We start from the raw sequence: 19,264 nt of genomic DNA on the forward strand, positions 1-19,264 counted from the left end.
TATTCAGAGACCAGCCTCAACTCGACGACCATCTAGAGTATAGCTTTTGCAATCCTATCATTCATTTCACCCTGTTGTAGTAGGCACCGAGAGCCTTGTCAATCACAGCCTTAACCTTGGACGCATCCAACTTCTCCTCTCGGTTGAAGGTGTACAGTCCGTTGACCTCCTGCTCGATATCCGCCCTACAGATCATTAGTCTCATATCAACACAAAAGCCAAATCAAACTTACAGCTGAGTATAAACAAAAGCACAGCAGTGTCCTCCCAAGACGACACCATTGACAAGACGCTCGATTCTCTTGACCAAATCATCAGCGTTTGTGGCAGTGGTGTAACCCCAATCGAGGCTATCACCGTCTTCCTTCTTGGCTGGTGCAATGTTGACACCTCCAAATTCGGTATTCATGACTGGAGCGCCAGGTTTATGCTTAGAGCCCTCGTCAACGCCAGGAATAGGTGGTAGGAAGACGCCTCGGCCAGCCTTGGGGCCAATGATGCCCTCAAGAGTAGAACAGGTCTTTTCAATCTCTGGACCATCGCTATAGTCGTGGAATGTGGTTAGGTCAGTAAGGACGTGCTGCCAGCCGCAGTTGTCATTAATACTTCGTGTATCATCGAGGCCCCTGGAGCTGTCAGTATAGCTTTTAAATTGAAGCGAGGATGCTTACTTGGTGAGATAGTAGAGCTGTCGAATGTGGTTACGCTGATCAACATTATCCTCAAGGTTAGGATAAGCCCAGCTTTCATTCACAGGAGTCCATGTCACGACTGATGGACGGTTGATAACCAGCTTAACCGCTTCAGTCCACTCAGCGTTGAATCGATCCACATACTCAGCACTGAACGCATAAGCGTTCGCAATCTCGCCCCAGACGAGGAAGCCAAGCTTGTCAGCCCAGTAGTAGAACAGGGGATCCTCGACCTTCTGGTGCTTTCTGCAGCCGTTAAGACCCATCTTCTTAGCGAGCTCAATATCCAGCTTGAGGCTCTCTGAGCTAGGAGGAGTCATGAATGTTTCGGGCCAGTAGCCTTGGTCTAAGCAGAGAGCTTGGAAGTAGGGCTTGTCGTTGAGTCGCCAGGTGCCATCGCCTGTTGTCCAGTTGATGTTTCGCATGCCGGTAGTTGTCTTGACTTCGTCTATGACATTTCCTGCGTCATCATACAAGCGAATGATGAGATCATAGAGTTGGGGATGCTCGGGAGACCAGAGTGCAACACCATCGCGCCAAGCAAAATCGTTGTCCAGAGGGGCACTCTCAGTGACAGATTTGGGCAGCTTGGACCTCTGCTCTTCGGAAAGGCGCAGGTTTAGCTCAACGCCAACGGAGCTCGTCTCTCGAGGAAGAGCTTTCTTCTCTGATTTGGCAACAGCAATCCCAGCAAAGCTAGCTTCAAGTTCGACGGAATAGTCCTTTCCAATTCGTCGTCCCTTGACAGCGATGGTGCTTCGAAGCTGGCCAGAGTGGATGTCATTGGACTTTATAACGGTGCCATAAGAGCTATCAGCAATACGAGCACTGGGTACAACCTCCAACCAAACAGACTGCCAGATACCGCCAGACGGAGTGTAAAAGATAGTCTCGGGCTTAGCAGCCCAGTATTGCTTGCCTCGAAGTTGTGTCAGATCATAAGCCGAATCATAGACTCGCAGAGTGACTCGATGAGTAGTAGCCTCTTTAGCGGCTTCCACAGCATCAGTGATGTCAATCTCGAAGGGAACATGTCCACCTCGATGACTGCCAACATATTCTCCATTGACCCAAACAGTAGCCTCATAATCAACAGCACCAAATCTCAAGACCAGCTTATGACCCTTCTCTTTCTCCTGCGCCGATCGCAAGTCTGAGATGGCACGCTCATACCACATAACCTCATGAACCCCACGGTCATTGATACCAGAGGCGGGAGATTGGAAGACATAAGGAACATTGATTTTTGTTTTTGAGTTGGTGGTCTGCGTCGATGAAGCAAAGACATTGTTCTGAATGAGAGAATGGGCATCACCCATGATCTTCTGTACCACGCTGTCGCTCTGGCCAGTTTCTTTGCGACTGGCAGAGTTGTCGGCGTTGACCTTCTCCGGAAGGCCTGTACGCTGCCAATTCTCGTTGAGGCCGGAATCGCCATCATCAAAAAGGAAATCCCATTGTCCGTTGAGGGACTCCCAACGAAGTGGGTTACGTTCAAAATCAGGACGGGGATACGTCATCTTAGCTGCGATAAGGCTAACGCGCGTTTTCACGGTACAAAATACCCAACAAAAGGTTCAATTGCAAAAGAAAAGTCAAGTAAAAAAGATGGACTGTCGGGATGAATGAAAATGACAACTTTGGTGTTTTCACCGCACGCCGATCACTTTGTAAGGGATTCTGCTGATGAGGGGCTCTGGAACCTCTCGTAATCAGCGGTGGGTCTCTGTTCACCAAGTCAGATGCCTCAGATGCGCATGTGAAGCTTTGTGATTGAGTGAGAAAAGTTGGAGATCATCTCCACATGGAATGTCTTGCGTGGACTTTTTAAAGTGGTTCAGCTCTTCTTTGTCATTCTTTTTCTTGAAAATTTCAGGGTCCAGCGGATTAATTAGGGTCCAAGCTGACGTTCCCTTATCTACAAGTGAACTGATGAGTGAGGTGAGTGAGTGAATTCTGATAGACTGTTTAACCTAATAGTATTAAATTACCCTATGAAAAGAGATACAGGCCGTTTCCTGCTGATGTTTATTAAAGGACTGTGGTATCACTATACGCTGAATTGCATTTTAAACACTCTCCCCTTATCTCCTCTCTTCTCTTCTCTTCAACCCTTGAGAATACTCGTTCCCTCCTTGACAGTTGAAGAACCACCCGAAGAGACACTAACTCTTCGAATCGTCTTCCAAGCATTGAGACTCTTCTCGGTAAAGCCGCCAGTCGACTCAATCAGAGAGTTGCGCCCGAAATTCAAAGTGCCGATGCTAGGAGATGGGCTGGGGTTGGTGGCTTCGATCTTTGTCTGGACACCCATTTGCTGTCCGTCAAAGATGCCCTTCTTGGTTGAGCCGCTGCCACTGCTGCCGAGGCGCTTTTCGCCAGGTGCTGCGGTTCGACGGCGGCGCCAGAGCCAGAACATCACGGCGCCGACGATAAGAAGAACAACGATGATGGCAACGCCGATTCCAATGCCGGCCTTTGCACCTGTTGAAAGTCCTCCCTTCGAGCCTCCCTTGTCTCCATCAGAACTTCCACTATCTGAGTCACTTCCGCTTCCGCTTCCACTGCTGCCGCCGCCAGCACCATTGCCCTCGTCGTCATCTGGAGATGACATATAATCCTTGGGGTTACCCTCTGTATCCTCAATGCCTCCAGTACTCGGCTTCCTCTCCTTCTTGTCGTGATCTCCAACACAGGTGTATTTTCCTACAACAATGCTCTTAATATTGGCATCAAACCAACTGCAGTCCATAGACTCGTCACCAGAAACCTTGAAATCTCCCGTAACCTTCTTCAGGTTGAAGAACTCCACGTTCGTAAAGGATCCCTTGATCGCAATTGTGCCAGCAGACTTGAGAGCGTTGGCTGTAATATTGGTGAGTTCGTCGTTGCCGCTGATATCCAGTTCCTCCACGTATGTAACTCTTGGTAAAGCAAAGGTCGTTAGAGAAGGGTTGTCCTCCACAGTAATAGCGCCATTCATCTCCTTCAACAAAGGGATAGTAAGGTCTTCAAATGAATTAGACTCAAAGGTCAATGAGCCATTGACCGTGCGAAGAGATGAGAACTCAATCTTTCCAAGCCCGCTGAAGTCTGAGGTAGCCGTAGTGGTGCTGTTTCCGATAGACGACAGCCAAGGGAGCAGCACAGTAGCATCGTTTCCGTTAGCGGTGATAGCCATGGTCGCAGCCGACTCGAGGGCTGCGAGATAGATCGTTTGTAGTGCGCCATTCTGGTTGAACTGCATGTTTCCTTTGACGCCCTTCAGCTGTGCAAATGAGACCTTCTCGAGAGCATTATTGCCCTTGACTATAAAGCCCTTGTTGGCATAGGTGAGAGCGGGGACATCCAACTCCTTCATGTTGCTGTTGGAGTCGATTGAGAAGTCTCCGTTGACGGTATACACTCCATTGAGCTGCAGCTCCTCCACATCGGTATCGTAAACTCTTGCCATACCCCCCACCGTGATATCAGTCTTGTGCTCAAGTGACAGCTTAGCAAAAGCTTCTGTGATGACATAGTCCTTGCCAACTTCCTCCAACGCGTCGAATACCAGGTCGAACTCCTCAATCGTGTGGTCCTTTCCGGTTCCTGTGTTCCATATCGTAAGGGCTCCTTCAATCGTCTTCAAACTCGATGCCGTAACAACCGTCTTCTTCGAATCGTGGTGGGGATAAATGACAAGGTCGCCGGTAAGTGAGCTGATATCGCCGAGGTCTACCGAAGCCTTGTTGGATGGCCAAGAAGAGGGATCCTTATCGAAGAGGAGCGACATAGAGCCATCGACATCTTTGCAGGATTGAACTCCATCTTGGTCGTCGGGTGCAGCGATAATCGTGTAATTGCCAGAAATGTCGCATTCTAACGCGTTCAATCGCGTGTTAATGGTTGTTCATCTCAGGGGCTGTTCATCTGCTTACCAGCTGCTGCGAAATGGCCTGAAAGGAGGAATGACAGCGCCAAAAAGGCGATGCGACTTGTCGGAGCCATCTTGGACTCTTTGCCCTCCATCTACGACTTCATTCAGAAACGTGACCAAGACCAGCAAAAGAACAGCTGAGATCCAGCTGAAGAAGCTAGGGGTGGCCCTTCATTTTATTCATCTCGCCTAGGGGAGCTGTTGGCTTCCCTACCCCTGGTCATTTAAATTACCACCAGCGTCGCCAAGAGAAATTGTTTTTTGGGCTAGCTCACGCCACGAGTACGCTAAAAGGGGCACATTTCCGGTGGAAGCATCACCGGACTCTTTCCACGAGCGTTTGTTTGGGTATGATCCCGTTGTTCGAGCCCTTTGGTTCTTGGGTTATTTGACGGGTGGCTTTGGACGATGCGCGGAAACTATTATCTTGGCAGATGGTGAGGAAGTTTCACGAAACAATACGAGCTCTTTGCTTGTTCTGACGAGTGGAGAGCTATATTAAGCATAGCATATGGTTATATCGGTCAGCCCGTGTTTATGCAAATCGTGGATCCTGGTCGATAATCATGAACAATATCAATGCATCCATGCACAAGCAAAGAATAATTCATAATTAGACGACTATATTTTATCCGTGCGAACGATCAGAGACGTTTGACATTCGATTCAGAGTCCAATTGCACCGCTTACGTTGCATCAATGATGTATCATGAAGAAGTCGCGGGATTTGTCGTGTTTGTGCTTCAGGATAAATATCTCAGCCGAGTCTCAGTGGCGGTTAACCGAGATCAATTTTCGCTAGATTGAGAGGCGTATTGAACTCAAAATGACCTTATCAGCCTCGTCAATTTGCACGATAAGCAAATGGCGATTAAAGAATTGTTGGGCACGATGCTGTTTAATTGTGATAAGATAACCAATTTCATATCGTAAGCCGAGCCATATGACGAGGCCAAAGCACCTCACGGATAAGAATCGTTCGGACAAAATCACAGGCAAAAGGACACTCAATGATTTAATCGAAGGGTTTTCGTATTGTGTAATCTCGCTGTCACATTATCACATCTTTGATGAAGGCATTTCAGACAAATTAGAAGTTGTAGCCTAATCCAGCACCGCCGTATATACCTCCTGTTTTATTAGGCACGGTCGACGCAATCCGTTTGACTAGAACCATTGGTCAGCAAAGATCCTCAAAATTGGTGACAATATTGTGGCTCACATTTATCCCAACTCATTGGCTCTTTCAAATCCTTTTGAGCATCCTTCCAAACATGTGCACACCAAGACGTGACCAGCAGATCATACAGCTTCTCTTCAATCCTAGCCTTGATAGCAAGTCTCGGGAGCTCTTGTATGTTACCATTCTCATCACGCTGGAGCTTCGTCTCGACGGCAACGACCTCTCCCTTCTCGTCTTTCCATATGGCTGTGTTGTTCTTCCCTTGATTGAGCCGATCTTTCAGAGGGGAATCTGCTTTGAGCACATAATCTGGGGTGAGCTTCACCTGGCCACCTGGGCAGATCGTATGGCAGCCATTGAGACATCGGTGCATGATCATGTTGGGATAAGTACGCTTCCGACTTGTTTGTCCGAGGATGGTGATTTGTTTGTATGCTTCTATCGAGATGCCGTGCCTGAAGTCGTATATATGGTCGACAGTGTACTTTAGCCTTTGTTCAGAGTCGGCGTTCGTAATGCGGTATCGTAGTTTCTCAATGGCATAGATTTTCCGAGTGGCTTCGTATGGTGCATTGCTAAGTTGATAGAGGATGCGATTGGGCGCGTATAAGGAGTAGATCTTGGTGCCATCAAGAATAAGAGTAGGAAAGTCTTCTGTGGTCTGTAATTGATCTTGTTGTAGAGACTGAGATTGAGATAGAGTGATGTCATATGAAGGAGGAAGCTCTGTTGGCGCTGCAGAGGAAGACTCCATTTCTTGATCAGTTTTGCCAAGGTCTTTCTTGTCTGTCATCTTGTATATCGTTGAATATAGATTAAGCTCAAGAACTAAGAAAATATAATGATTCTAGAAGGAATTATTCGTGCCTAAAGTGGATATTTCGTTCCTTAAATCATGGCTGATTCTCCATGGATTGTAAGGCTGAGTTTACCCCAATGTGGGGATTGTAGGGACAATCACCAATTATCAGACCAGCGCAATGGATTAGCAAGGCGCAGTATTCACATGACGTTGCCAGACCAGGTTCCATGTGGCGCTGTGCTGTATGATTGGGAGGTGCTGGCTTGGCGAATCCTTCGATCGTCAAGTAAAGCGCTTTTGGATTCCAAAAAGTGGCTCCAGGGTAAATGATGTTTGGATTCATGATGGCTGTGAAAATTAATTGGCAATGGTTGACATCAACTCAAGACAAGGGGCCTTGCAAAAGGAAGTCATTCTTGTTTACTCTTTGGTATAATTACAGCTATAAGTTCTGGATGCAAAGAAATACAAGAGTTAATGGAGGATTGATGATCAAGAGTCAAAAACAGGGCAAGGCGAAATTGTAGGTCAGATGGAAAGAATCATACAATGAGAGGTTTAGACTTTTTATCCCGTATATGATACTATTAAGCATTGGAGAGTACCAAAAATATGAAGAGTAGTCTAGATACTTTGATTGTATTGTTTGAAATGCCAAGTCTCTAAATTGCTACGGCATAAGGTATGGCAAGATTGACGATTGTGGATTAGGATAATGATGTCAAGTTTTCAACCAAGCGCTCTCTGAGGATCGGAGACGTTCAAACAAGGTAATAGGTGTTTAACAGCATATCGGAGGAAAAGATTAGTACATCTCAACCTTGTGAGGCTCTTTAATACCTACTGCATCGTTCATGATGTCAACGTGACTACGCGACCAGATTACCGATAGCTTCCTTGTAATGTAGTATGTTTTATCGGAACACCTAACAGGTAGTATTAATAAACACCTCTATACGACGGATCAGCGATAATTGGTCACCAGCGTCTATGTGACTCACTATCTGTCTGCAAGTGAATCAACGAGAGGGCGTAATCATATGCTGACTCACATTCGGATACAAGCCCCGAACTCTGTTTTCTTTCGGGTCCAAACACCGAACTCTTACTATTAGTCTCGAGACACTTCCAGACTCTCAAAATCGAACCCAAATCCTATTTTCGACATTTATAACCATGAACGAACAGCCAGTTGGTCCGATCACACCGTCAGGCACTGCGTCCGCACCCTCTCGTGGGTCCCTTGACGGACGTTACACTTCTCTTATCCCGTTGGAGCCATCTCATGCCGATCCAAGCTGGAAACACCTTGGCGGCGAGGAAAACGGTCATCTTTGGACCTATATGTTTGGAGGACCTTACCTTGATCAACAACAATGGAGAGAGACTGTTGAGGGATTCAGCAAGACTGAGGATCCGTTCTTCTATACTGTTCTCTCTGGCCCACGCGATGATCCCAAGTCTGAGCCTGTTGGGCAAATGTCATATCTCAACATCGTTCCAAGTCATCGAAGGATTGAAATTGGCAGTATCATCTTTGGTACTCAGTTGAAACAGACACGCGCTGCCACTGAGGCCTTTTATCTGATCATCAAGCACGCCTTTGAGGATCTTGGATACTTAAGAGTCGAGTGGAAAGCCAATCATCTTAACAAACCCAGTCTTGCAGCTGCTGAACGATTAGGCTTTGTTTTTGAGGGTATCTTCAGGTATTTATTATAGATCCCATTTCTTGAGAACACCTGCTAACATGTTGGTATAGAAAGCATATGATTATCAAGGGAAGACGTCGAGATACTGCTTGGCTCAGCATTACCGACGACGAGTGGCCTCTTGTGAAGAAGGCGTTTGAGGCTTGGCTTAGTGAAAGCAATTTTGATACAAAGGGAAAGCAGATCAAGTCTTTGAAGGACATAAGACAAGCCTTCACAAAGGACTAGAGTTGGCACTTGTTTGATCAATAAAACCGTGCTGAAACTATCTCAGAGGAAGGATACGGAATGTAATGGCGACAGCACTATAAATCTGATCTAGGTCTTGGCTTCTGCCGGACTGAAGACGTTGTTTTCTTAAGGCTGATTTACCATCATAGAAAGTCGGCATGTGGGCTCTGTACCTGAGCTCTCATCTAAGGCCATTAAAACTCTGCTCTTATCTGTCTATAAATTCATCCATTATCTACACCCAATATTTGTCATCGAAGCCGAATCGATTTATCTAAGCCTTCATCGGACTCACAACCCTGCCTATAGTTCTCGGTATATCAATGCTGGTGTGCGAAGATCAACATGAAGATTGGCAAATAAATACCATGGAAGAGAAGTGGAAGCATCTAACACAGAGTCTAGACCTAGTCGAGTTTGCCGGTGGCTCTGCGTTGCGTAGCTCGAGTGTTCTATCAATTGCCGTGCCGCGAACCTTAAATGGAATAATTCCAAATACCAATATCCTCGTGATTACTATTCACTAGTTTCACCTTGATTGCCACGTAAGTCTGAGCTTTGACACCGTTGATAGCGACGCATACACGCTCGGACATCAGCGACATCAGCCGTTGGTATGATCGAAGCTTTTTGCACAACGCTCTTATTAAGCCCTATCAGGGAATCTTTACCCGTTCTTGAGAGTCTGGACCTTTTGTGCGACGTTGGGCGAATGATATGCAAGTCCATTTCAGCCTTGCCGGAAAGGCATTTGACGTTACAACCTGTCATCATGTCACAACCCCACAAAGATGAGAAAGCCATTCAATTTAGTCTGGAATGCATTGCCTCAAGTGTGAGAAATGTGGCTTCGTAACTTCGTGTAGCTCGAGGCTGGCTGCATCTCAGGTGCCACAACACATTTGGGTCTCGGATGTAGGCGATGATGGCGTTTATGGGGATCGAATCTCGGGCCGATATTCATTTCTCAGGGGTAATTTTACTTGGATGGTCTGCAACTCTTGAAATCTTGTTTGAAGAGATAACTTATCACTGAAATATCATCATAATCAATTGCCGAGGTTCTGGACAAAAACAAAAGAACACGAGGTGATCTAAGACAAACAGGCGGCATTATCCGTTTGGACTAGACCACAACCAGACAAGAGCCATTCCGTATTCAATTACATACAACAATTCCGGAATAACGCGACAAAGTTTTTCCTCTGCCCATCCTTGGATTCTTCGCGTCGCTCCCTGTCGATCTCCACACGTCAACTCCACACTAACATGGAGGATAACAGCACGCATACAGGTCAATATCGCTCGGCCTGCGCTGAGTGTCATCGCAGGAAGCAAAAGGTACGTCCTATCCCTTCAGAGATGACCTGCAGACCGTCTGGAGCGGCTCTTGACCGCCCCGCGGGGCCTATGAAGTCCCTGTACTCACTGCCGGCAGTGCAATCGAGAATGGCCTTGCAACCATTGTCAGAAGCGCAAGGTCGCAGATAAATGCCGCTTCATCACGGCGAATACTGCGAGCTCGCCGTCTGATGGGCTTACGCCGAATAGCGATAAGAAGCGCTCGCGTAGTGGTGAGGATGACGTTGAACCCGACGACTCCGAGCCTGATGAGGATGATGATGACGTTGGGCTGGGAGCGATGGGTTATGCCGCTGGCCCCCTCTTTGAATCTCTGACTATCGATGCAAAGGTGAGGAAATTCTCTTTATGTTGACAAAAAAATGCTGTCTTTGTCGAATTGCATGCTAAAACTCAGTCCAGAAGGACAAGAAGCCTTTGGGCGAACTGACCTTGCTTCATCCAAGTACCTGTCCTCAGCTCAAGCATGCCATCGGTGTCTTGCCTGGCCGCCCTCAGATGGGTAAGTACTGTCTCAAATTAATAGATGTTCAAGAATTTGTGATCTGACATGCCATTAGATGCCCTTGTTCAGAGCTTTTTCAACAACATGAACTATCACTACTACATCATCTATCCACCAACTTTCCTCCAGGAATATCAACAATGGTGGGAGCGAAGGAATCGCAATCAGTCGCTCTCACTCCAATGGACCATCCTACTCGTCATGGTCTGCGCATGTGCCACGCAGCATCTAGATGTTGAGATAAAGCCCATTGTCGAGGTCGAGCTCTCCGAGCCCGCCGAGAAGCTAACAGTAGAATACCATAAAGCCGCTACGGAACTCGGAAGAGTGATTCCGGTTGGCCATTGCCATCTGCTCAATATTCAATGGATGCTTCACTCAATCTACTGGTACAAGTCGGAAGCAAAGTTCGTTGAAGCGTGGCATGTTATCGGCGCTGCTGTTCGAGAGGCGCATGAATTAGGTGAGTGCGTTCGATCTCCTGTGGTATCAGTGATCTAACTCTAGCACCAGGTCTTCATCGAACTGCTATTGCTGAAGGGCTATCTGAATTTGAACGCGAGATGCGACGAAGAGTATGGTGTATCTTAGATTGTTGGGATTGGTATGTGAAACCACCAAAGTCTAGGTGAATGACATGCTGACCTTTTCAGGCAATTTGCTTCTGGTTTAGGTCGTCCGACGATCATTGACCACAGTGATATCAACGTCGAGCCACCAAGTCTGACTCTAGAAGATTTCTCTCCCTCACCACTTCTGCATATGAAACTTCAGTCAGAGCTGGTGACTCAACTTGCCCAGCGATGGGGTGCTCCTAAGAACATCACTTCAGCAGCCGATATCCAGGAATACAAATCCATGCTCGAGGACTGGATCCGACGTTTCCCTGCAGTTTATGATGTCGACAACCCTGACACGTCGAAGGATTATAAATTTCCATGGATTGTTTACCATCGCTTTTATATCCATACGATGGCATACCTTATGATTCTCAACCCCATGCGAGCGTTCATGGCGCAAGTTTATACGAAGAACTCACCTGCGGATTTACTAGCAGTTCGAGAAGATGCAGTCTTCTATTCCCTCAAGAATTTGGACACGACTACTCGATGGGCCGATCATGCTTCTCATCGAGATGCAAGGTTTCACTTCATCATCTTCTCACTCTTCGATACAGCCGCAGTTCTCTCCACTGCTGTTATCAAAGATCAGGACGACACAATCCCCAGAAAGGATGAGATCGTCGATTCAGTGGATAATGCAATCAGGTTGTTGAAGCGTCTCAAGACCCTTTCGAAGACAGCAAAGACATCTCATGACATTCTTGTCAAGATGGTTCAGAAAATGCCTAGACGATCAGCGCCACCACGTGAGACTGTGAATCGCAAGAAGCAGCGAGTTGCTCCAGTGTCTCCGGCAGCATCAGCTATGAATACTAGTCACGATGTCGCGATCAAACCAGAGGCTGGATATCAGCCAGAGCAGGAGTCACAGGAAAACTCACCGAGCTACTACGCCAGCTCTGAAGGTGCGCCCTCAGGATCTACGCCGCAGAGTACGCACTCTTCTCATGACAAGCATGAGAACACTGGATATGTCACGAGCAACCAAGTCCCTGTCGAGGGATATGCGAAGCCCCAGGTTGCTTACAACATGGGTATCGTGCCTGGCCAAATGCCACCTCAACAAGTCCCATCACCAAGCGCCGGTATCGATGGCATTGTCCAAGGAGGTCTTTATGGCATGCCACATGCTGATCATACTGTGGCTGGCATGGTTCCTCCAACATACGTTGATTTTCATCCCCAGGATCTCAATATCGATTACGGTCTAGGCGATATCACTGACGTCGATCTTGGAGACTTCTCGCAACTTTGGGATTGGAGGAGCCTCAATTTGGATTTCATCCAAAGCTCAACATAGCGCCTTTTCTCTCTCTTCTTTTTTCACTTCATATAGTTGGTGTACATAGAGATGACTTGTCGTTCATTGATGAGGTAATTTGACCATATCTTGATTTTCTCAGCCTCTGTTGGAATTTGTTGGAATCGGTCTTTAATGGGTTGGTTAAAAATGCTTTGCTTATATTCTTCGGGCGGTTCAACTTTATGATTGTGGCCTTTTACTCAACACTGGAGCTTGGATGCTCGGCGCGATTCTTTAAGGGATTGGGTTGAAGGACAACGAAGACTGTGCGAGGATATTGTAGTGTAGCCAATACCAAGTCAAGTTTCTCAGGGGAAGTTTAGCTATATCCTATTGCCCCGGTCTCTGAAATTCTCGTCTGTCAACATATTTATACAATACGAAGAGAGACCCATGTAATCAATCCATTAATCCAAGCTTCGCATAGCCCTGAAAGCCTAACCATTCCAAAGTTCGAAGGGGAGGAAACAAGTATAACAAACAATAAGGAAATGATCAAGTGAAGAAGCCGGAAAGTGACAAGCCCCCAGTAAGGAGAACGGGGCCTCAGAACTGACCAACACTTATTTCTCCCCCGTCATCGAACGTGCGCAATGATAGGAACGTTCTATCTGGGACAGACCCTGCTTGGTTAAAAGAATACTGCAGAAAATCATCCCTATCGCGGCTTTGGACACCAATAGTAGCAGATTCCCCCTTGAGCTGGGTAGTATAGTAGTAGAAGCGGACTGGAGTCAGCACATCCTTTGAGACCAGCATTTGAAAGTTATTTGGCTCAGTTCCACCTGATGTAGAGAAAACACACCAATCTATGACCAACGTCTTTGGCTGGTTGGGAATATCCTTAATCCGGTAGGTAACCTCAGCCCCTGAACCTACGGGAACTATCATGTCGTCCCAGTAAGGAAATATAGCTAGTGGCTCAACATTTGTAGCAGGTAAGGCTGCATTGGAAAATGAATCGGCTCCGAGGGAGTCTCTCAGCGTAACAAGCCCGTTGGGACTGATATAGAGCATATCGCTGGCCTGACCGAAGATCGTTATCAAAAAAGGGAGCACGAGCCACTCGACACCGTTATCAGATGGCCGCTGGCCGTCGAATAATGTCAGTGGTTCAGAAAATCCCTCTGGACACGCGCGTGTGACCGTCGCTTCAGAGCTTGTAGTGGTAGAAGTATCTGAAGTAGCGGTATCGACAGTCGTCGTAGTGAAAAATCTGGTATCAGCCGTTGACACGCCGGTTAGGCTCGAGTCGAGAGATGAACTAGCATCCGGTGATAGATCGGATAGTGTGCTAGTATCAGTCTCGAAACTGTATGACGGCCCAGACGTGGCAGAAGAGTCAACAACTGAGCTGGCCGTGGGGTCAGTACCAGAGCTAGTGTCAATTGTATCTTCATCATTCGTGGTAATTGGTGTGGCAGTCGTACTGGGCTCAAAGATAGAAAGTGGTTCTCTAGATGATCCCAGGATACCCGTGGATAGTGCGCCTGTGGATAGGTTCTACAGCTTTGAGGTCCAGGAGCCCAGCCGAGATGTAAACAGTAAATCTGTGACAGGGTTTGAAATGCCCACCATAGAAGGTGTTTGTGTAAGAACGGGACGTGTTGGGAATATGATAGATGAAGAGCTATTATAATATCGAACAGAGCTCGTATATACAGGTCTGACCTGAGAAGTGCCTTGGGAAGGCGGAGTGAATGTTGGGACATCTATAGTGGAAGAGGCCTTCTGAATATCTTGTATGGTCATAGAGGCTACTGCATTGGGGGAAGATGTCGTTCCGAGCAATGCTGATGTAGATTCTGCTAGCTGAGGTATGCTGGCAGGTCGAGAAGAAGGGCTTGAGGATATATCGCCGTCTCTGCATTCGTCAACGACAAAGAAACGAGTCAGCCTAGAATCAGTGGCACGAAAATATGCCCATACCTCCAGTAATAGAAAGTCTTATAGCTTGACAACCTGGGGGCGATGCAGAGAAAGTGATATAGGCTTGGCCGCTCTCAGCTTCTTGACAGAAGCTCGCCTCGCCAGTTGGTAGGGCCGAGCTGAAAAAGCGAAGAAATCCATTGTCATCAGCAAAGAATTCAGTAACGGCGTCTCGAGGTAACGCTCCCGGCTGGCCACGTAGCTCCTCGAAACTCTCGCCATTGTAGTATATGGGCCAGGTACTATCGAGCAGACGGCCTTAGACAAGATTGAAGATTGTGACAGTTGCGCAGACCTCTGACTGGCTACCAACGAATCCCCCTACTTCCCTGACCTGAAGATCTCGTTTGGCATCTTGTGATTCCGGAACGATACGGAATATCACTGATCGACCATTGATATCGGGGACTGAAAGATCAGTAGTTGGACTTGGGGCTGAGGTTTTAATGTTGAATGGAACCGAAGTTGTAATAACTAGATCATCACGAACAGGGAAATTTGAGGAGATAGCTTGATGTGTAGAGAAGGTCAAAGTTGCTTCAGGGGTCTCTGTGGAGAAGGCTTCGCCAGCAGAGGAAGTCGTTGGTCGAGTGTGACCATGTGATACTGGGGCCAGATAAGTTGATAGATATGTTATGCACCAAGATTCAGGCAGCCTTTGATCATCTTGAAGAGCAATGGATGCACCAAAAAGACTTGCAAGTAAGATAGGAAACAAGCGAACAGGAGCCATCATGAGGCATCGATGGAAACTCTAGGAGGATGGAGATCAAGGACTCGTCCAATACTGTGAACTTCTACGACTCTTAATTGCTCTGCACTCAAATGTTCAGCTCAGCCCTGCAGACACTCAGCCCATGAAGCATGAGACATCTGTTGGTTGCTGCCGATATGTCAAGAAATTGAAATTAGGTAGCGGGCAAAAACTGGACAATATCTTAATCTAGCTAAGTAATGTGTTGGTCTAGAACATGAGTTTCAATATGAGATGCCATCATGTCCGAGGTGAGACATCAACCATCCCACCAAATTGGTTAGTCACCAAGACTCCCTTGAGTTGCTCCCTTGCATACCAAAGTTTCAGCAACCGAAATTTCTGGTACCAACAGAATCACCGGATTCCAGTAAACAAATAACTGTAACGTATTTGGGCCTTTCAGTCAGCCACTGGCAAGCTTTCCGTGGGAACTGAAATTCGAAACCAAGACCAGCGACGCAATGACCGCTAAGAACAAGCAGAGCATGGCGACAAGCACTACATCGGTCTTCTGTGGCGTATTCTGGCATGACACTATTCATGTAGCCGGTAAGCCACAGGTCTCTGGGTAATTAGATGGAAGTTGTGGTATGGAAGTTGCATTTCTGCATTACTAACAGGAGGCTTTAATAAGCGCTAAGTCCCCCTTATTGACATTCGAAACGGGTTCTCTAATCTTTTCCTCAGGTTGTTTGTTTTCAACTTCAGTCACTCGTTTGGTGCATTTTGCTCTTCACTCTCGTTAATCATGTATTCCAAGTCACTCGTTATCCCGGTACTCTTCGCTACTTTCGGAGTGGCCCAAGAAGATGTCCGGTATGAAACCCGCATAGCAACGATAACCCAATGCTTCACCCGCGATGGTCTGAGTCCTCTAGCTACCGTCACCGTCCCTGGCCCAACATGCGTGGTTCACAAGCCAGCTGTCACAGGAGAAGCCATCATTGTCGAAGTCCAAGCTCCCGACTGCCACTGCGGCTGCCCAACTTGTGTCCACACTCTTGAATACACTACCAAGTACCCTGCTTTCTGCTCTACTGGTCTTTTTGAGCAGGTGTATGTAATCACGGAGACGTACAGTGGTATGGAGGCAAAGCCTACTAAGCACGAGCACGATCTTCCTTATGGATTCACGTGTGATGTTCAGACATGTACTACTTGTGGTCCTGAGCCTGTCACCGCGACTATCACGTACCCTGTTTCGGACCGTCCTTACATGAACGAGGTTGCACCAACTGAGATGCCCATGGCAAAGCCTGGCAATGAGAAGCCTGGCAATGAGAAGCCTGAGGAGCAAGGAAACGCTGCACCAAAGGTCACTGGAGACGACAACGGATTCCAATCAAGCGTCAGGCCCAGCACGGTGCCTGATTCTCCTGAGAGTGCTTCTCCTGGTAAGTTCACTATCCAAGCTTTGTCATATATGAATACTAACACCCGAACAGGAGAGTCCACAGATCGCCCTGTTATCGTATCTGGCGCCATGGGTCAACATTTGGGATTGGCTGGTGCTGGTGTTGCGTTCTTTGCTCTTATTCAATTCTTGTTCCTCTGATCTTTCTCTTGAAAGTTCATTGATGACAATACCCTTCTTACATTTTCAACACATGTGCCAAGGTATCCTTGGTCGATAGAACAATTTGACTATTTTGGGTCTATAAGCTCAATTGCAATTTTTCATATGGCATCGAGACTCATGAATGACGCAAAGTGTATCTTGGCCTACTAAACAGAGTAAAGATTATCAAGGCCCAGATTATAGGCAACAACGTAATGTTAATGCTCCGGGCGGTAACCGCGGCTATACCGGGCAAGATGCTCCATTTGAAGGTGGGACATCTCCATAATAAAAAGAGTCTATCACAAAGAAAAGTTACTCCTGAGCGATCAAGATGGCCAAGGAAATATGCAAGTGTTGGCGCATACAATGATATTGTTAGGTGAGATTGATCCTTGCAATAAAGAAACGTTATGTCGTATTGCCTTGACCTGTCACAGACTCAAACAGACCAATAAGATGGACTTTTCTCGGGGAGTTGAGCCTCAGCTCTCACCAATCCCTGTCCGCGGCCATGGATCGAGGTCAAGGAGCAAAGGTTCCGGTGAGTTGCATCTCGATAGGGAATGAAACAGGACCATAACATCGATGTGATATCATAGTTCTACCATCAATTTTGAACGTCAGCTTATATTAATTGCTATTCCAAACAATTGTTGATCTCTGTTCCCCTTTTTCAGTGGTCGCACGTGATAACGCACAGTGAAATTCCCAGTGGCCCAGGTGACCTCTCGTCCCCACCCAAAAACTCACCGCCCGGCCGAGTCCCGACTGGGCGAGCTAGCACTAAGGTTTGGTTTAGAATTGGTTCCCATCGTTTTTGATCAAGGTCAGGTCTTGTCAAGACCGTACCAACACACAACTTTGTTGTTGGAGCATTTGCTTCGGCTTCAGCCTCAGCCTCCGCCTCCCACAAAAAGTCACGAGGGGGCTTTTTTTATTCTTCCCTCCTTTCTTTCCCCCTCCTAGAACAATGTCCGACGAAGACGCCGATGTCCTCGGCCCAGACGGCCAGCCCCCAGCTCGAGTCGACCGCGATCGAAGAGCTCCGCGCTTCAGTTGGACTCCCGCATACGAAGCGACCTTCTTCCGAAGTCTCTGTGAGAGCGTCCAGCTTGGTCTCCGCGAGAACTCTTCCTTCAAAGCAGAGGCCTGGGAGCGCGCTGCTCTGGCTCTGCAGGAGAGTCATGGTGCCTACCCGGCGAAAAGCCACCTGATCAACAAGAGTGACAACGCGAGAAAACGGTTTCGGTTATGGAGAGGTCTTCGCGAGGACCCTGAGTTTGTTTATAATCCGGTTGCGAGAACGGTTACTGCTACGGAGGAGGCGTGGACTGCCCATATCGAGGTAAACATTCCTTGTTCCATCACGATGCGAACGATCGGGGATTGTCATCACGCGAGCGACGAGGCCCGGCTGCTGTAGCCTCACGCATACGAAACGATTGTGTCAAGCACATACTGACTCTAAAATAGAGGGAACCGCTTTCTAGGGCTTTGCGCGGCCGACCCTTTGATCACGAAGACTTTATGGAAGTCCTTTATCCAGACGTCATCGGCTCAGGTGGCGCCCCCAAACGCATAATGAAACCACGGAGACGAACAGATGGTCCCATCACCGACGATCCCGATATGCCGGGCACCGGTATACTCAATTTGACAAGCGATCCTCCACCTCGACCTCCTGGTCTCGAGAGTCCAAACTCGCGACCCATGTTGACTCAAACTCCCACTGCATCCTCTACCGGCTCAGCGACCCAGCCACGACCGACATCTACTACAATTCCCCCACGAGGGCCACCGACTGTAGCCAATGCTAATGCTCTTACCCCGCCCGACGAGACTATTACCCAGAGCCGCAAGCGACAGCTGCCTACTACAAGTACTTTGAACATGTTCGAGTCTACACCACCTGCTACTACTATTCCTATGGGTCAGTCAGCCCCCGAATCTCCTGGCAAGCGTCGCCGTACTTCGTCCAACGATGGTTCTCGTGCTCTTTCAACGTCTGTTCTCAATTCCTCCATGCTGCCGTTGGCTGTGCGTGATGGTCCAAGTGCTGGGTCTCCTTCCCAGGCGGACGGCCAGAATACCAACGGCACCAACGGGCCTGTCATGGAGGAGATTGTCGAAGCTGTACGATCTCGGAATACTCTGCGTTGGCAGGAGGAAGCGCTGGACATATTTTTCCGTGACTTTGCAGATGAAGATCTGGATTTACAGGTTAAGATCTCTGAGGGAGTACTCATCAACGAGTGCAAGGCCATGGTATTCTGTAAGATGCCTAGTCGCGTGCGACAGCATTGGGTGAAGCGTTTTAAGGAAACTCCTCTCCGACAGTAGTATGTCGAGCCTTGCAACTTGTTCCCAGGTATCTATAGACCGATAATTGCGACAATGTCAAGGACGGGGGTGATGGACCTCGAAGCATCAACACCAAACACAACAATCTAAGGAAACAAAACACACACATCCACAGCAATCAGGGCAGGAGAGAGAAAAGAAAAACCAAGAGATTATGGTCTGGCGCTTATTGGGTCGTGTTGGAGATACCAAGGGTTACGGATATGAAAGCGACATGGCGTTCTATTTGGGCAAAAACATCTATCTATTTTCTTGCTTTTCGTTTCTGCTTTTTTTCATGTTTGAGGAGTTGCATTTAGCGGGACATTTAGGAATGGGTGATAG

General features: G+C 47.6%; 8 protein-coding genes across 8 annotated transcripts; 4 read left to right on the forward strand and 4 right to left on the reverse strand.

Moving 5' to 3' along the window:
- Positions 1-61: 61 nt before the first annotated feature.
- On the reverse strand, positions 62-2,212 carry BKA55DRAFT_515858 (glycoside hydrolase superfamily; the record flags this gene model as incomplete). Its single annotated transcript, XM_046188040.1, has 3 exons — positions 62-185; positions 234-626; positions 672-2,212. The coding sequence occupies 3 exons, from the start codon at positions 2,210-2,212 to the stop codon at positions 62-64; spliced, it is 2,058 nt and encodes a 685-aa protein (XP_046047380.1).
- Positions 2,213-2,799: 587 nt separating this feature from the next.
- BKA55DRAFT_541074 (uncharacterized protein) lies at positions 2,800-4,682 on the reverse strand (the record flags this gene model as incomplete). The annotated part of the gene is made up of 2 exons (XM_046190339.1): positions 2,800-4,553; positions 4,613-4,682. The coding sequence occupies 2 exons, from the start codon at positions 4,680-4,682 to the stop codon at positions 2,800-2,802; spliced, it is 1,824 nt and encodes a 607-aa protein (XP_046047381.1).
- Positions 4,683-5,568: 886 nt separating this feature from the next.
- On the reverse strand, positions 5,569-6,725 carry BKA55DRAFT_573232 (uncharacterized protein). The gene is made up of 2 exons (XM_046193194.1): positions 5,834-6,725; positions 5,569-5,778 (listed from the first exon to the last, which is right to left on the reverse strand). The coding sequence occupies exons 1-2, from the start codon at positions 6,585-6,587 to the stop codon at positions 5,702-5,704; spliced, it is 831 nt and encodes a 276-aa protein (XP_046047382.1). The 5' UTR covers positions 6,588-6,725; the 3' UTR covers positions 5,569-5,701.
- A 1,047-nt stretch (positions 6,726-7,772) lies between these two features.
- On the forward strand, positions 7,773-8,536 carry BKA55DRAFT_691974 (acyl-CoA N-acyltransferase; the record flags this gene model as incomplete). The annotated part of the gene is made up of 2 exons (XM_046199700.1): positions 7,773-8,305; positions 8,359-8,536. The coding sequence occupies 2 exons, from the start codon at positions 7,773-7,775 to the stop codon at positions 8,534-8,536; spliced, it is 711 nt and encodes a 236-aa protein (XP_046047383.1).
- A 1,039-nt stretch (positions 8,537-9,575) lies between these two features.
- On the forward strand, positions 9,576-12,761 carry BKA55DRAFT_677092 (fungal-specific transcription factor domain-containing protein). The gene is made up of 6 exons (XM_046198105.1): positions 9,576-9,880; positions 9,978-10,232; positions 10,304-10,403; positions 10,462-10,869; positions 10,920-11,010; positions 11,060-12,761. Exons 1-6 carry the CDS (start codon positions 9,809-9,811, stop codon positions 12,327-12,329), a joined length of 2,196 nt encoding a protein of 731 aa, XP_046047384.1. The 5' UTR covers positions 9,576-9,808; the 3' UTR covers positions 12,330-12,761.
- Positions 12,605-14,994, reverse strand: BKA55DRAFT_703952 (uncharacterized protein; the record flags this gene model as incomplete). Its single annotated transcript, XM_046200632.1, has 4 exons — positions 12,605-13,835; positions 13,908-14,194; positions 14,262-14,519; positions 14,571-14,994. 4 exons carry the CDS (start codon positions 14,992-14,994, stop codon positions 12,879-12,881), a joined length of 1,926 nt encoding a protein of 641 aa, XP_046047385.1. The 3' UTR covers positions 12,605-12,878.
- A 772-nt stretch (positions 14,995-15,766) lies between these two features.
- Positions 15,767-16,573, forward strand: BKA55DRAFT_691977 (uncharacterized protein; the record flags this gene model as incomplete). The annotated part of the gene is made up of 2 exons (XM_046199701.1): positions 15,767-16,412; positions 16,464-16,573. The coding sequence occupies 2 exons, from the start codon at positions 15,767-15,769 to the stop codon at positions 16,571-16,573; spliced, it is 756 nt and encodes a 251-aa protein (XP_046047386.1).
- Positions 16,574-17,549: 976 nt separating this feature from the next.
- On the forward strand, positions 17,550-18,919 carry BKA55DRAFT_516443 (Myb/SANT-like DNA-binding domain-containing protein; the record flags this gene model as incomplete). Its single annotated transcript, XM_046188089.1, has 2 exons — positions 17,550-17,924; positions 18,053-18,919. The coding sequence occupies 2 exons, from the start codon at positions 17,550-17,552 to the stop codon at positions 18,917-18,919; spliced, it is 1,242 nt and encodes a 413-aa protein (XP_046047387.1).
- Between the last annotated feature and the right edge of the window lie 345 nt (positions 18,920-19,264).

Source organism: Fusarium redolens (genome assembly GCF_020744475.1).
Source record: "Fusarium redolens strain MPI-CAGE-AT-0023 chromosome Unknown BKA55scaffold_11, whole genome shotgun sequence".
Lineage (NCBI taxonomy): Eukaryota > Fungi > Ascomycota > Sordariomycetes > Hypocreales > Nectriaceae > Fusarium > Fusarium redolens.